Consider the following 16623-nt stretch of genomic DNA (forward strand, 5'->3'; position numbering starts at 1 on the left):
GAAATGAGGCAGGCGCAGTGAGGAAAGGTTCAGTCATCGGGCGAGAGGCGATATGGCGATTCGGACCGCTTCTGCATCCTGCCGCTGACAGCCCAGGGTGACTTTCACAGGAAGTTCCCTTTAAAGTTGAAATCACAGACAGGTGAGGCTGGTTGTTGGGAAAATAGTTGATTTTATTGTGGAGGTTAGTAGGATTTTCTTTTAATTTTTACAAACTGTTCAGTCAGAAACATCTTTACTGCGTTTATGTTTCAGGAATAAGTGACAGAACTTATTGTTGCACCTTCCCTTCATGTCTGGGCATTTTGTTCTTAAAAGATTTTAGAGCAAACAGAACATTTCTGAACATTACAGAGCTGCTGCTCAAATACAGAAACAATACTGTATAGCATCGCTCTCCATTTAAAACACGAGGTTAGTCAAATAAAGTCAATAAAATCTTCTATCACAAAACAGCAGCCACCAGCTCTGCTGTGACTTGATTTAATAACACTAAATGCAATAAAATGTTCCCTTTTAGGAGACAGTGGACCCAGAAAGATGCAATGGAAGAACATCCCTCAGTGTCATCCCTGCAGAGCTGGAAGGAGGTCTGCAATGCTCTCCACATAATAATCTGGCACCATCCCCTGCCTCTCCGCACTGCCGCTGTCCCGATGGGCCTCGGCCTCCGCCACGGTGCTGACCCCCGTCAGGGTCAGCAGGGTCTTCAGGCCACAGTTGGAACCCAGCAAGATGTCCGTGTCGAGGCGGTCCCCGACCATCAGGCATCGCTCTCGCTCCACGCCGAACTGGGCGGCCAAGCAGTCGAACATGAAGTGGTTGGGTTTGCCCACCGTCTGGGCCTGACGCTGGGCTGCGGTTTCCACGGCCTGCAGCAGGCATCCTGTACCTGAGAAGATGGAAAGTGAGGTCAGCATGAAATAAGCTTACATCACTTCCTGTTTATACAACCACATCCATATTATGTTAGAGCTAATCCACACCCTGAATAAGCAGCTCTTGGTCAGACTAAAGAGCCACCATAAAGTGAACAAATTAGAGAAGAGTGATGTCAGAAACCCTTTCATGAACTGCAGTTCTCACTCCCTACACTGCCACCTACTGGGTGGCCAGTAGGTGGCAGTGTAACTCCCATAGCTGACCCAGGGATCATCATGGTAGTCCTGATGCTAAATCCTTGCAGGTATGAGTAACATCAATTAACAACTAAGAACTAATAAATTAAAATAGACATCATGCATCATTTGTTGTTTTATAGCCAGATTAGGTTAATTATGCGAGTTACATTTAGTGTTTTTATTTTATAAGACTGATGTACAAGACAAAGATCCACAGGTAGGACAACGGAACCAGTTACATTTACTAGATTACCTTTTGAATGTACTTTTAGGAGTAGTTTCATTAAATTATAGAGTATTGCTACTTTTACTTGATTAAAGTTTCTGGCTGCTCTACCCACCATGTTTTAACCAAAAAGCAGCAGAAACAGTTGATGTTAGAGACTTCTTGTTTATACATCAGTTTCATTTTCATATGACCTACTTTAAGTATTGATTTCTATAATAAATTTGCTATTTATTTGTTTCTATAATGTTTTGTGTTTAGTCTGTAAAAAGTTTTAAAAATGAAATCAGATGTTATGATCAGGTCTCCAGTCATGTTGTGGATGACTGCTTCTTACTTTTACTTGATTAGAAATATACTGAAGAAGTGCTGCTATTACTTGAGGACCATCCAAGGTGGAGCTGAAGATGCTGGGAGAACATGCTGCAGTAGCTGAAGAAGATGCAGCTCGTTTTGGACTTTTCTTAACCAACGTTTCTGGCTCCAACATGAAGCCGTCTTCCACAGGACGTTTGGTACCGACCTTGGGCCCGTTTTAATCCTTGCTTTGCCAACCAGAGATTTCAACTTAATCTGTTGCTTATATATTTGGAAAGGCTAGATGCAAGTTGTCCATCTAAGTAGAACATGTTCTGAAATCAAGGGAAATGACCTGAGTGGGATGATCATAATGATGCGTGAAAGGCTTCAACATGATCATAAACTGATGAAGAAGTTAGAAGAAGATGACCGTCTGAGAGAGAGTGAGGAAGGGTGTATTCAGTGGGTCAGTGTAGGAATCGGTTCTGTGGCGGGTGGATCTCTACCTGGAACAGCCTTGCCCCCCTCCAGAGGCAGCCGGGTGTCCCTGTTGGTTCCGACAAACAGGCAGTCCTTCTGGACCAGGTATTGCATGGCTCGGTTCAGCTTCATGTAACTGAAGTGTTCGTCGAAACCGACCACAACCGCCTTAACCTCGGGGTCCAGAGGCACGTTGGCCCAGTCGATCTGCTGTCCAGACACGTGGTCAGGTCCCACGCCCACCTGCTGGACCCCCACAGCCTCCAGCTCCTGCTTCATGGCGTTGCTTCCCATCAGGTAGACCTTACCCTCCAGCCTGTAGACCGTCTTCAGGAACACGGCGCAGCAGTACGCGGTACCGAACACCTCGTCCGCCGTCACGTTGAAGCCCAGAGAGGACATCTTATCCGCGTACATCTTCCTGGTCTTGGTGCTGTTGTTGGTGACGAAGAAGACCTTCTTGCCGTGCTCCTTGAGCAGGTTAATGACCTCAGAAGCCCCGATGATGGCCTGGTCCCCCCGCCAGATAACCCCGTCACAGTCGAAGAGCACGCTGTCCACGGAGTCCAGCAGCTGCTCCACCAGCGCCCCACTCAGCCGTGTGCATTTAGACCGAGACATCTGGCAGCTCATGAAAACTTACACAACCGGGATTTCTAGTTAGGAAGTAGCATTCCCCAGCTAGCAGACACGATCCCCACGGAGACGTGACGTGGAGAGGCTGTCACCGATCTTACGCGACCCACACCACGTTTACGGTGAGATGGTTGCTGTGGAACTTCACCAGAGAACCAACTTGACCTTCTGCCTTGTGTTGCAGCAATCCAGCGACTACTTCCGCACCGGCTTAAAGGGACAGTTACGACATCCAAAATGCCCCGCCCACTTCCGGTGGAGCAACGGTCACCCCATGCGTCATCATTTAGCAGAGTGAGGGAGATCATCTTTAGACCTTTGACTAGAAATCTGTTTCTGTTTGGTTTATTTGTTCAGAATTATTTTCACCCAGTTTAATTGATCACCAAGAGCCTTGTAAAAGTATTCACACCCATGAGAAAACACCACACAGTAACACATTAAGGAAGTGGAAGGAAGCAGATGGTTTGCTTTTTAGTTTTACTAAAACAAATCTGAAAAGTGTGGCGTGCATTTTTATTTTTTAAATCAGTACTTTATAGAACCACCATTGACTACAATTACAGGGGAATGTCTCCGAGAGCTTGGTACATCCACAAATTATCCTTCAGAATGGATGAACAGCAACTTCTAAATGAAGACTTTGACTAGGACATTCTACTGTGCTTTGATTTAAAGCCGTTCCTTGTAGCTTTGGCTGCATATTTAGTGTGTTCCTGCTGGAACCCTCTGGACAGCCCTGCTCTAAGGCCTTCACAGAACGGCAGCATTTATACTGAGGTGAAATTACAGGTGGAGTCTCTTTACTTCAGAAGGCTGCTGGTTGCACTAGATTTTATTAAGGTGTACCAGAGTAAAGGGGGAGGGAGGTGAATACATATGCACACCAGTTTTCAGGGTTATACTGTAAAAAAATAAAACCCAGAATTAATTTTCCCAAAACACCATAAAATACTTTCTCAAGGAACTGTAAATGTACTCTGAACATTAAAGTCTCTCAGCCTTTAGTGCCTTTACTGACACCTCAGTAATATTCAGAACTATTAATAGAAACCCAGAAAAACCAACCAGAGCAGAACATTAAGTAAAGTTTATTTTGTTCTGTCACTTTTATAAACACAAAGTTTGAGCTGCCGAGTCATTAATTACAGCATTGTGACCTTGTAGTAATCAGTTAAGAGACAATGATCTAACTGAAAGTAGAGAGTTTACGTCAAGAGAAATGAAACATAAATCCATAAAATCAAAGCTAGAGTTTATTTTCTCAGCTCTAGCAGTGGTGGAGATAGTAGCGACTGTTGGCAGTTCATACCAAAGCTAGGGTTTGTCTTCAATTGCCCTTTTTCTGGGTGGCTTGTGGAGGGAAGAAAATTTCTCCCAGGTTTCTGAGCATTCCCCGGCTGTAGTAGTACCTCTTCGAGTGATCCAGGGCGGGGCTGCAAAGATTATCGGCTGCAGGCATTGGGTGGCAGTGCCGACAAACAAACCCTCGACTTTTGTACCACTCGTTGGACGTTTGGTTGACAAGAGCCAGGAAGGAATGAAACAGGGTATAGCCAGCAAGGAGGAAGAAGACGAAGATCACGAAGCCAAGCATGAAGACAATGCGGGGAAAAGTCAAAAACAGATGCTGGAGAGACACAGAGAAATAAATGAGTATAAAACAAATTTTGGACACACAGCAGCAGCAGTAGAGTTTGTGTTGGTACCTGCACAACAAACAGAGGTCCAGCTGGCTGCTGCTGGCCATACTCATCGATGTAACTGGCTCTGAGGAGCCCTGAACGCAGCACAGCATGAAGCAGCATGTCTCCTGTTAACAGGGCGATGTCCAAGGACATGGCACACACACTGAGCAGGTAAAGCAGGAAGTAACGGGTGTTCCCAGCTCCGACACAGTTGTTCACCCAGACACAGTGGTGGTCAAAGCGCTGGACGCACCTGTTGCAGACCCCTGAAGTTAAGATAAACATTTGAAGTCAAACATGCAGACTGTGTAAAGGTGGCGAGGCATACAGGATGTAAAGGAAGGAAATATCTAGCTAAAAGCCATTTGGAGGAATAGATTCTCATTAAGCAGGTAAAGCTCCTGGTAAAAGCATTCGTAACCTTTGAACTAGAGCACATTTTGACCCATTACAACTACAAACATCAATGCATTTTATTTGATTTTATGTCATAGACCAACACAAAGTAGTGCATAATAAAAAAGGAAATGATGCAAAGTTAAGTTTAAGTATTTTTTTACCAGTAAAAATCTTTAAAGTGTGGTGTATTTTTACCCACATTTAATCAGATACCCTGGAGAAAACCCAGTGCAAACAACCAACAGCCCTCAGAAGCTACCTAGATAAAGAAAATCTGGGTGTCATTTAATCTGAGTTTAGCTGCAGCTGCTCTGTTTCTGGCCTCATAGGTTCAACATTAAAGAAAAACCAGCATCATGGAGACCAAGAAACACAGCAGACAGGTCAGGAAAAACGTTGTGGAGAACTTTAAAGCAGAGTCAGGTTCTACAACAATATCCCAAGCTTTGAATATCTCTCAGAGCTCTGTTCAACCCATCATCTGAACATGGAGAGAGGATGGACCACCTGCAGACCTTCCAAGACATGGAGGTCCACCTAAACTGACAGGCTGGTCAATGAGAGCATTACAAATAGCAAACCCGTGGACAAAGGTGCTCTGTGGAGAGAAAACTAACCCTGAACATCACCCCTAACACACCATCCCTGAGATGAAAGATAGTGGTGGTAGCGTCATGCTGTGGGAATGCTTCTGATAGAGCTAAAAAAGGGAGAGAACGTTTCAGATGTTAGAGACAGGGGTGGAGGTTCCCCTTCTAGCAGGGCAACCACCCTAAATATACAGCCAGAGCTACAATGGGTGGTTTAGATCAAAGCATATTCGTGTGTTAGAATGGCCTAGTCAAAGTCTAGATGTAAGTCCAGCTGAGATCCACTTGTGACAAGACCTGAACAACTATGTACAGATGCTCTCCACCCAATCTGACTGAGTTTGAGCTTGTATGCAATAAAAAATGAGCAGACATTTCAGTCTCTATATGTGCAAAGCTGGTAGAGATGAACTCCAGCACAGTTTCAGATTTGCACTTGGAAAACATTTGAAAAAACATGGTTTTTTTTACCTTCCACTTCAAAGTGATGCACTACTTTGTTTGTGTCTTAATAAAATACACCGAAGTTTGTGGCTGTGACAACATTTGAACAGTTTAAAGAGTTATGCTGAGCTTTTAAAGCCACTGTATAGTGAAGCTGTACTCACGGCAGTGTTTGGAACGGGCTGGTTTGACAAGTTGGCACGTTTCACAGGAGACTGCAGGGTGAAACAGTCTCTTGTCATATGGATAGACGTGAATCAGGCTGGAGACCTTTTTCTTTGTCACTGTGCCTGGTGGATAGAGAGTAAAGAGGTGAGAACTGAGACTGCAACACAGCACAGACAAATAAAAACATTTTATTTATATGGTTTGCAATTGTCTTTCCAGCAGCAACAAAACATTTGTTTTCCTACTATTCAAGATGAAATAAGCTAAAACACAGTTTTCTTCAGGTGTTAGTATAATAACTTGGAGGTGAACCTGGATCGGTCTTGATGCAGAGGTAGAAGAAGAAGTTCTTGATGGCCAGCAGGACATAAGGCACTGACAAGCTTGTCAAACTGGTGTCCATCTCCCGGCAGAAGCCAAACACCTCATAGGTGAACTCTGCATAGACACTTCCTTCCAGGAAGATGTGCAGATATATGAAGATGTTGCTCCTGAAATTTAGAAGGAAAAAATATGAAACTGAATGAAGGCAAAAAGTATGCAAAACTTGACATAATTTAAAAACAAACCTTTGATGGAACAGTCTGTGAAAGATCCAGTGTGAAAACCTCTGGAGCCACCGAGGAGTAAAAGGTGCGACCACCTGTGAAGAAAATGTACCTGTTTGTAGCACATGTGGCGCCACCCAGTGACGGTTTAAGGAAGTGGCAGAGTGAATATGAGTTACCTTTGAAACATAACTAAGCAGTGTGTTAAACGGGTTGTTTTGCTGTCCTGAGTATTTGCACACCAGGAATATACATGTTAGCACCACCGCGACGTAGATCCCAAACAAATGAAGGAAATCCATGTTTCACCTGGAAGCAACACAGAGAGGCAACCAACAGGTGTGTTGAATGTTTCCTCCTGGTACAACTTTCTCACTGTTAGACCGATCTAATAACTTCTTCTATAAACGTTCACAACTCTTAGAAGCACAACATGTATGTCAGGTTCTCTGAAGATCACACATGACGTTAGCATGCTAGCAACAAACACACCAGCGACGTTGCTAGGAGGCAACTTTCCATTTCTGTTGTCCCTCTTACCCTCCAGGTGTGGTCGCGCTAAGCTGCTCTCTGCTTCTTCTTTCACGTCAACATACCTGGCTGGGGTTGCCTTCAGACCACAGGTTCTACCTGCGGTCCATGACCATCTTCTGTGATGCTACTTCCTTAGCCCCGATGCTAACATGATCACGTGCTTCTGCATTCACTCTGCCGGGTGTCAACAGGGAAGAAGATGCATTCAAACTGTGGAGATGTAGATGTTCTCTACTGGTTTCCACGTGTTTTTTAATGGTTTATCTTTGGTGATGAGGTTGGAAGGTCTCCTTGCCATCGCCCTAATCTTTAACTCCCTCCACAGATTCTCTATCAGATTGAAGTCCCAACTCTGCTCCAAACCATTAATATTCCTTCCAGTCTGAAGAAACATGTTAATGAAAGGAAATATTTGCCAGCCTAACTGTGATAATTACAGGAATTTATATTCAAAAAGTTCTGTTTTCTAAACTGACTTGGTGGATTTCTTAATAATAAAATAAAGTAGAAGTATTTTCTTTTTTTAAATAATACAGGGTATCATCAGAATCAGAATCAGGATCATAAAACACTTTGTAGAAAACAGTTGTACTCATGAAATTGTCACACTTTGTAAAAGCTGGATGTTTAGCTGTCCACTCATAGCTAAGAATCCTGAGAATGACCCGAGTTATCAGTGGGTCTAAACTTCCCCTCCTTCACCCATTCCTGCGCACTGCTGGTCAGATGGCTATGAGAAGGATATTCGTAGAAAGGTATCTCTTATGCAATTAGCACTTGAAAACACTCTTAGTAGGACGTGGTGCTGGTGGTGTAGGGGTTAAATGCGTGACCATGTGCCGAGGCTATAGTCCTCGATGCAGCTGTCCCGGGTTCAAGTCCTGGACCCAGCGGTCCTCTTTCCTGTCTACCTACTGTCGTAAAAATGAAAAAAATGCAAGGCCTCTAGTGCTGCAAAAAAAGAAAATTCTCTTAGTAAATTTAGATTTTTTTAGCAAAAAAAGAAATGATTGCTTTTATATAATATGAAAGTAATTAGAGCAAGTTATACATTTTTATTTAAAGTCTTTGTGAAAATACGGTGATACCATGAAAGTGTTGTTTTTACAGAAGGTTATCACATTAGAAGAATCTCATGCCTTTTTCGGAAACTTTCCTATACAATATGTTACATTAAATTAAACACTAGTCAGCTTGAAATGCAAAACAACAATAATGAATGTAATGCATAGGATAAAACCAGCCCATAATATTCTTTCAAGAGAATTGTTGCCATGGCCAGGTTGCATGTAAAAGAGCACTGGTTGTGATTTACTGTTATAAGAAGTTACAACTGTACCCTGGTCTACAGGATTAGGGTTAATCTCCTCCACTCACGCTCTGGCACATAGACAAGTTAAAACACACACAAGTTAACTTAGAAATGAACTTAATCTGTGAGGAAAATGGTTTTTTGTCTATCTCTCCCTTCCAGGGTGTCTCACAATGCCACAAAGCATCACAGGACACCTGTTGGATCTGGTTGCGGACCTGGCCGCCATCTCAGGTTACATCCCTCAGGTCTGGCAGGAGAACATCACTCAGGAGCTATGTGCACATCTGTGGTGGCTCTCTAAAAAGGTACTGGCTGTGCCCAGGTTACGCTGGTGGGGAATTACTGTTTTTAACTTTTACATCTGAATCCTGTGAGTGTTTTTACACACACAGTTTGAGGGTAAGCTAAAGCAGTTAAATAATGCTCGCTGTATCACTTTACTGTTTGTTATATGTGAGTAGACTGTCCTGCCTGACGTATAAGACAGAGCTTGGTTTGAAGTGAACACCAAGCGTTTGAAGATAAAGCTAGTCATGTTTAATTATTCAGTGTCTAATGGACTGCCTGCTTACAGTGTGTTCTCTGCCACTAATAACTGTTTACACTCCACTCGCCATACAAGGCTTCCCCAGGACTTTTTCCAGTCCTGTGAGGAGTTATTTTATGTGATTTAATAGGATGTCTGCTGGTTAACATTAGGGGTGAGGTTACTTACTTAAAGAAAGATAAAAAAAATAGAGATTTTTATAAAATATCACTAAAACAAACCTAAATGCAACACTATTGATCAGTGGGTATTTGTTAGGGCTTCTTCAGTTTTGTCAAACTTGGATCAGTAACTACATGAATCTATGTAAATGAAGTCGCCTGTGTCGCGGTACAAAGATTTAGTGGGACTCTTACATTTTTATGTCTGTTAATTTTAGGGCAATTAACTTTAAAAAAATATTATTTCAGTTAATCCTAAATTTGAACACAGGCAGTTTTAACCAAATCTTATCAGAGCTAAAGTTTTAGCATGTGAATGCCCGATGGCTCAGCAGGGCCGAGCTCAATTTGTGGCAGTGGCAGGCTGAGGCAGTTCCTGTAGCAGCTGCCACAGCCTGCCGCAGGTGCTAGAGGATGCCACGGGGTGCTAGAGGATGCCACGGGGTGCTAGAGGATGCCACGGGGTGCTAGAGGATGCCACGGGGTGCTAGAGGATGCCACGGGGTGCTAGAGGATGCCACAGGGTGCTAGAGGATGCCACGGGGTGCTAGAGGATGCCACGGGGTGCTAGAGGATGCCACGGGGTGCTAGAGGATGCCACTGGGTGCTAGAGGATGCCACGGGGTGCTAGAGGATGCCACGGGGTGCTAGAGGATGCCACGGGGTGCTAGAGGATGCCACGGGGTGCTAGAGGATGCCACTGGGTGCTAGAGGATGCCACGGGGTGCTAGAGGATGCCACGGGGTGCTAGAGGATGCCACTGGGTGCTAGAGGATGCCACGGGGTGCTAGAGGATGCCACAGGGTGCTAGAGGATGCCACGGGGTGCTAGAGGATGCCACGGGGTGCTAGAGGATGCCACGGGGTGCTAGAGGATGCCACGGGGTGCCAGAGGATGCCAGGGGCTGCCAGAGGATGCCACGGGGTGGTAGAGGATGCCACGGGGTGCCAGAGGATGCCACAGGGTGCCAGAGGATGCCACGGGGTGCCAGAGGATGCCACAGGGTGCCAGAGGATGCCACGGGGTGGTAGAGGATGCCACGGGGTGGTAGAGGATGCCAGGGGCTGCCAGAGGATGCCACGGGGTGGTAGAGGATGCCACGGGGTGGTAGAGGATGCCAGGGGCTGCCAGAGGATGCCACAGGGTGCCGGAGGTTGCCAGAATGTGCCAAGAGGGTCACTGTTGGACATTTACTTTGGCTATACTCTTTAGTGTCCACAAAGACTAATTAGTCTTCCTGAAACCTGGCAAAATTGTTTAGATTTTGTACATCAATAATTTCTGAGCTGAATTTTTCATAGTTCTCCTATTTTTCAGAAATAAAAGTTTAAAGTTCACTTGGAGAGCTGTCATCGTATTCATCCTCCAGTTCTTTATGGCCTTGAGAGTTTCAGTTTATTCAGTGTTGTCCATGTCAAGTACTTTTGGAAGAGTCACTCTATCCTCAAATGTTGTTTTTGGCACCAATCAGCTGCAGTGTTGCTGTCAGTCAACATGTTGCTTCCCTGCGATAAAAGACGGTTTGTTGAGGGTATTAGTATGTAAATGCTGTTACCTGTTTAATTAGCCTATATTTTATACTATCATATTTGCTTCACATAATCAAAGCTCTATCAATCCCATATTATTGGATGAAGTTTGAGGACCGTGTGATTACAAGAGAGTTGCACTTTGGGCAATGCTAGTGACTCCTGAATGCTTGTCTGCCTTCCTTACAGAAGCAGGCCGCCACAGATTTCTCTTAAAAACAGATACAGAATTGTTAAAAAAGCAATGAATCCTCTACATAATAACATCCCATAAGAGACTTAAATAACATTCAATAAAATCATATCTTGATTGTTGTCAGAAAAATAAATTGCTTCTCTCAGGTGCTTTCTGAAAAGGTGATCATTGTTTCCAAGTTGCTGTTTTTCACAGAAGATGCATTGAGCAGCAGCACAGACCAGAAATGAATCAACATCAGAATAACTCTACTCACATATAAATGTGAAATAAATATGTCAATATGACTAAAAGAAAATGTAAATATACAAACATTTGGCCTTCAGTTTTTAAAAACTGTTGCTACATTTATGTTCACAGACCAGTTAGTTTTTTATCAACTTTCTGGGGCATAAAATCCACAAATCAAACCTCTGCTTTTACAGTGATAGCAACAACATATGCAGTTTTCAGTTAAGCTATCTAACTTATTTGTAGTTGTTATTGGACAATAAATTCTTGACATAGCCCTACAGGTCCTTCTCAAAATATTAGCATATTGTGATAAAGTTCATTATTTTCCATAATGTCATGATGAAAATTTAACATTCATATATTTTAGATTCATTGCACACTAACTGAAATATTTCAGGTCTTTTATTGTCTTAATACGGATGATTTTGGCATACAGCTCATGAAAACCCAAAATTCCTATCTCACAAAATTAGCATATCATTAAAAGGGTCTCTAAACGAGCTATGAACCTAATCATCTGAATCAACGAGTTAACTCTAAACACCTGCAAAAGATTCCTGAGGCCTTTAAAACTCCCAGCCTGGTTCATCACTCAAAACCCCAATCATGGGTAAGACTGCCGACCTGACTGCTGTCCAGAAGGCCACTATTGACACCCTCAAGCAAGAGGGTAAGACACAGAAAGACATTTCTGAACGAATAGGCTGTTCCCAGAGTGCTGTATCAAGGCACCTCAGTGGGAAGTCTGTGGGAAGGAAAAAGTGTGGCAGAAAACGCTGCACAACGAGAAGAGGTGACCGGACCCTGAGGAAGATTGTGGAGAAAGGCCGATTCCAGACCTTGGGGGACCTGCGGAAGCAGTGGACTGAGTCTGGAGTAGAAACATCCAGAGCCACCGTGCACAGGCGTGTGCAGGAAATGGGCTACAGGTGCCGCATTCCCCAGGTCAAGCCACTTTTGAACCAGAAACAGCAGCAGAAGCGCCTGACCTGGGCTACAGAGAAGCAGCACTGGACTGTTGCTCAGTGGTCCAAAGTACTTTTTTCGGATGAAAGCAAATTCTGCATGTCATTCGGAAATCAAGGTGCCAGAGTCTGGAGGAAGACTGGGGAGAAGGAAATGCCAAAATGCCAGAGGTCCAGTGTCAAGTACCCACAGTCAGTGATGGTCTGGGGTGCCGTGTCAGCTGCTGGTGTTGGTCCACTGTGTTTTATCAAGGGCAGGGTCAATGCAGCTAGCTATCAGGAGATTTTGGAGCACTTCATGCTTCCATCTGCTGAAAAGCTTTATGGAGATGAAGATTTCATTTTTCAGCACGACCTGGCACCTGCTCACAGTGCCAAAACCACTGGTAAATGGTTTACTGACCATGGTATCACTGTGCTCAATTGGCCTGCCAACTCTCCTGACCTGAACCCCATAGAGAATCTGTGGGATATTGTGAAGAGAACGTTGAGAGACTCAAGACCCAACACTCTGGATGAGCTAAAGGCCGCTATCGAAGCATCCTGGGCCTCCATAAGACCTCAGCAGTGCCACAGGCTGATTGCCTCCATGCCACGCCGCATTGAAGCAGTCATTTCTGCCAAAGGATTCCCGACCAAGTATTGAGTGCATAACTGTACATGATTATTTGAAGGTTGACGTTTTTTGTATTAAAAACACTTTTCTTTTTTTGGTCGGATGAAATATGCTAATTTTGTGAGATAGGAATTTTGGGTTTTCATGAGCTGTATGCCAAAATCATCCATATTAAGACAATAAAAGACCTGAAATATTTCAGTTAGTGTGCAATGAATCTAAAATATATGAATGTTACATTTTCATCATGACATTATGGAAAATAATTAACTTTATCACAATATGCTAATATTTTGAGAAGGACCTGTATATATATTACATTTTGTGTCTATTACAACTATTTCTTACCTTCCTTGTGTAAACGAGCGTCATACCGCACAGTAAGCTTTTCACTGAAACTTTAAACAGGGTTCAGCAGTCAAACACATATCTGGCAACCATTTCAAATTGATCCCACCAGCATATCCAGAAATAAAACCTTAACTCATTTGTCAAATAACTGCACTTTACTCTGTCAGTCAAAAAAATGTTTTTTATCTGTTTCTATGTTTTGCAGTTGCGCTCGTACACCCTAACATACAGACACTCTACACACTGGCATGGGGGTCGTTGTCTAGGGTGCATCATGTGTTCTTGGTACATTATTAACTGCAGCAACTCTTTGTAGCCTAGACCAAAAATGACATACAAAAAATTATACTATCATAAGTGTGTATCTTACTGTTAATTAATCCTTTCATGAAATATGGGGTTAAATTGTATTTCGCGAACTGTATGGGAAGAAACTTGTACCATCAGAAACTGAATTTGAATTATTCTGACTGAATTTGTATTTGTGTAATTTGAAATTAAATGCATTGGTTTGAAAATTAATTTCACTAAACTGAAACTGAATTTTATGATTTGAAACGGAATTCATTTTCTTTAAAATGTGTTTCGATGTATTAATAATTCAGTTTGATTACTTTCACTTTCAGGTCTGTAAATTAATTTCAGTTCCAAAATTCAGTTTTTTGTGTCGAACATCCGGGTCCTTGAGGATAGCCACAGGTTAATCAAACACAGATTCATTGATTAACGTTTCACATCAGGTTAAACTTCCTTGTTGAGCTGCAGCAGTGCAGCTACATCAGCTTGGTGGATGTCAATCATCAAGTCAAATGAGCGTCTATAAGAAGCGTCATGGAAACAAATGATGGTCAAACAGCAACACTTATGCTACCTGTAGCTATTAGCTAAACATGTCAGATTAGCATTGTGCTGCCGGTGGTTTCCCGCCCTCACCTCAGCGTCACTCATTCACTCTTTATTTGTTGATCACTTTTGGCCTTGTTCTATTAAATCTACATTCTCTTAGTACTTTTTGTCATTATTTAAAGTATGAAATACTGAAAAATGCAGCTTTGGTTGCATTCTTCACAAGTTAGTGTTGGAAACATTTAAAATATTTAATAGGGTCTGAATTGTTATGCTCAAGTCATGTTTAATAATGTGTGAAATAAAATGTATTGTGTGGCTTGGTGGCCTGGCTATCAGGCCTTCTGTGTGTGTTTGACTTAGATATATCAGTCAGTCCAACTGACATTTGATAAGAATGTATGTTTTTCTACCCGGCAACAATGAAGATACTTCAGACAGGCCAACTGACACTTGATAGAATGTGTTTTGTTTTTCATGTACACGCCTGGCTTTTCAATAAAAACTGCTGAAGCTGGGGAGAAAGGCAGAAGCGTTCGTGGTGCTGCAGCGTTTCTCCTGGCTGGCCAGAATAACTTTTACTAAAACAGTATAGCAGGACTTAGCTTTACCAAAACAAACTCCAACATTAGAGACTACCTAGCAGTTAGTCGATCAGTTTTAGAAACGAGTTATGTGATACTCATCAGATAGTGTTTCAGTGTTTATAACGTCTGAGAAATAATGTCAGCAAATCATAGCAGTTATTTTTCTGCTATCTCTGCTAGCTAGTTGTTAATCATAATTAGCAAAACATGGATGGCAAACTTGCACATCCTCCATTATATTTTAAATCTGGTGATAATTATAGGATTTATCCTATTGATATTTTTTTATCATTACTTGTTGCATTTTATTTATTTATTTATTTTTTTTATTAAATGCTGCAAATGCTTTTGGCACTGTTGGAAAATCTTAGCTGTCTCTGCTAGCTAGTTTTGTTTAACTGTAGCTAGCTGGTTGTCCATTGTTTTAAAACTTGGAAATAACTTTGGCTTTGTCTCATTGAGTAAATGCTGTTTAGGTAAATATCAGAACTTCTACGGCCAGGTTTTAGTGGTTCTGCTGCGGCTCATGTTCTTACTCTTTAGAAGTCAGTTGTGTTATTAAAAACCCAATTTGTAGGTTGGAATGTGTAGCTGATAATGAAAGTTTACTTATAGATTCAACATTTTTTATGCAATGTGTGAGTAATGTATTTCTGTAGTTATTATGTCCAAATGAATCAAAGAAAGCAAAAATATCTGAAACATGCTTTATCTGCACAGTATAGCTTCATCAGTCTCATATTTTACTTGTCCTTGTTCTTTTGAGTTATTCACTTTAACTGTGGGTCAGAGCAGCTGGTAAATCAGAATCAGAAACACCGCTTTTGATTTAATCAAGAATGTTCCTGGCTCTATTGATCTTACAGTATATGTGTGTTTGAGTTATTGCAGTCGATCTAGGGTCATAATATAACATACAGTAGTATGTTTAGATCTTCAATAAGAGGGGGGTCATGTGTTCCTGCTGTATTAATGACAGGGGGGTTGGAGGAGGGCTAAAGGTTCAGATGATAATCCTACTAATCCTACAGGCTAAAGGCTTAAATTGCCTCACTGTGTCTCAATGGGCCGAACATTTCAAGCGTCCCCACACACTCACACGGACCCGCAGAATCCCAGGCAAGCAGATGCTCCAATTAGTACTCATCAGACTTCCTTGTAACGACGAAGAGTGATTCTGGGCCAGGAGCGGTCCCTCGGAGAGCCACCTAGCCAAGAGAGGAGGAGGAGGAGAAAGACACTGTGGTGTATATTTAGAAAAATGAGGCCTTACAACAGCCTTTTTTGGAGACAGAATTATTAAGGAACTGAGGTGCATGGGTGCATGTGTCCCAGATTTCTGATTACCAGTGTGCAAGCTGGCTAGCCTTAGGATGAATCAGGGATGAGACACAGCACTAACTCCTTGACACACTCACAAAGAGACCGCACTGGCTTTTCAATGCACACTCACCCTTTGCTCATGACGAAGCTGCTGCGCTTTTATGGTGGGGGAATGGGGCAATATTTTCAACCACTGACCCTTTCTTCCTGACTTCAGTGTTGCGGGATTTATATATTTTTTACATTTTCGCTGCCCTTGGGTGGACAGATTGGTTCCTAGCCTGCCAGCAGGTTAACTTGTTATCTGACAAGCAAGATGAAGAAGTTTTTGCAAAATAAAAAGGCCCGACACCCGTTTCGACAGAGCAAACGCGGCCCTCGGTGTCCATCTAAAGATTTCTGTAAGTTCATTTTTAAATATTCAGTCTGTGAATCCCACCAGTATGATGGGACTTTGGAGCAATTCATAGCAGTTGATAGCAGCTTAGATTAGGAGAAAGCTCCAGCCTTGTCATGTTCTAAATTACTGTTTGTCATGTTAACAATTATTGACATTTGAGTAATTTGTGGTATAAATTTAGCTCTCCAGAACCTTGATGTTTTACATTAGGTGATTGTAATTATATCCCATCTTCAACAGTACCTCCAGCTTAGCCTGGGTTGATCTAGTTTCCTTTACAGCATAATTACTATTTAATAGAAATGTCTTGGCTGTGTGCTAATTTCTGCAGGAACGTTTGTCTTTCAAGCTAATTAAGGTCACAATCTCTGTCACGCCTTTATGTGATTGGTTGCGATGGCTTTTAGAACCAGGTCAGG

The 16623-nt window shown here is 42.5% G+C and overlaps 3 protein-coding genes across 11 annotated transcripts in view; 1 reads left to right on the plus strand and 2 right to left on the minus strand.

Annotated features, from left to right (window-relative positions):
• Window positions 1–152: 152 nt before the first annotated feature.
• Window positions 153–3004, minus strand: LOC124875071 (phosphoglycolate phosphatase). The gene is made up of 2 exons (XM_047376887.1): window positions 2154–3004; window positions 153–892 (listed from the first exon to the last, which is right to left on the minus strand). Exons 1-2 carry the CDS (start codon window positions 2758–2760, stop codon window positions 567–569), a joined length of 933 nt encoding a protein of 310 aa, XP_047232843.1. The 5' UTR covers window positions 2761–3004; the 3' UTR covers window positions 153–566.
• An 834-nt stretch (window positions 3005–3838) lies between these two features.
• zdhhc4 (zinc finger DHHC-type palmitoyltransferase 4) lies at window positions 3839–7351 on the minus strand. Of its 2 annotated transcripts, none has more exons than XM_047376886.1 (7): window positions 7197–7351; window positions 6780–6909; window positions 6622–6695; window positions 6365–6543; window positions 6049–6174; window positions 4473–4717; window positions 3839–4393 (listed from the first exon to the last, which is right to left on the minus strand). In XM_047376886.1, exons 2-7 carry the CDS (start codon window positions 6900–6902, stop codon window positions 4094–4096), a joined length of 1047 nt encoding a protein of 348 aa, XP_047232842.1. In that variant the 5' UTR covers window positions 6903–6909; window positions 7197–7351; the 3' UTR covers window positions 3839–4093. The 2 variants fall into 2 exon arrangements, with proteins under 2 accessions (XP_047232842.1, XP_047232841.1); XM_047376885.1 differs by having other exon boundaries at window positions 7141–7310.
• grid2ipb (glutamate receptor, ionotropic, delta 2 (Grid2) interacting protein, b) overlaps window positions 6816–16623 on the plus strand; it is a 46448-nt gene continuing 36640 nt past the window's right edge. For 2 of the 8 annotated variants that reach the window (XM_047376868.1, XM_047376872.1), the window contains exon 1: window positions 15808–16205. In XM_047376868.1, the coding sequence (XP_047232824.1) occupies window positions 16121–16205 (85 nt within the window). In that variant the 5' untranslated portion in view covers window positions 15808–16120. Of the gene's footprint in view, window positions 6940–8608; window positions 8755–15805; window positions 16206–16623 lie in introns of those variants that run through there. The other 6 variants (XM_047376871.1, XM_047376869.1, XM_047376873.1 and 3 more) reach the window with 6 other exon arrangements.

Source organism: Girardinichthys multiradiatus, chromosome 10 (genome assembly GCF_021462225.1).
Source record: "Girardinichthys multiradiatus isolate DD_20200921_A chromosome 10, DD_fGirMul_XY1, whole genome shotgun sequence".
Taxonomy (NCBI): domain Eukaryota; kingdom Metazoa; phylum Chordata; class Actinopteri; order Cyprinodontiformes; family Goodeidae; genus Girardinichthys; species Girardinichthys multiradiatus.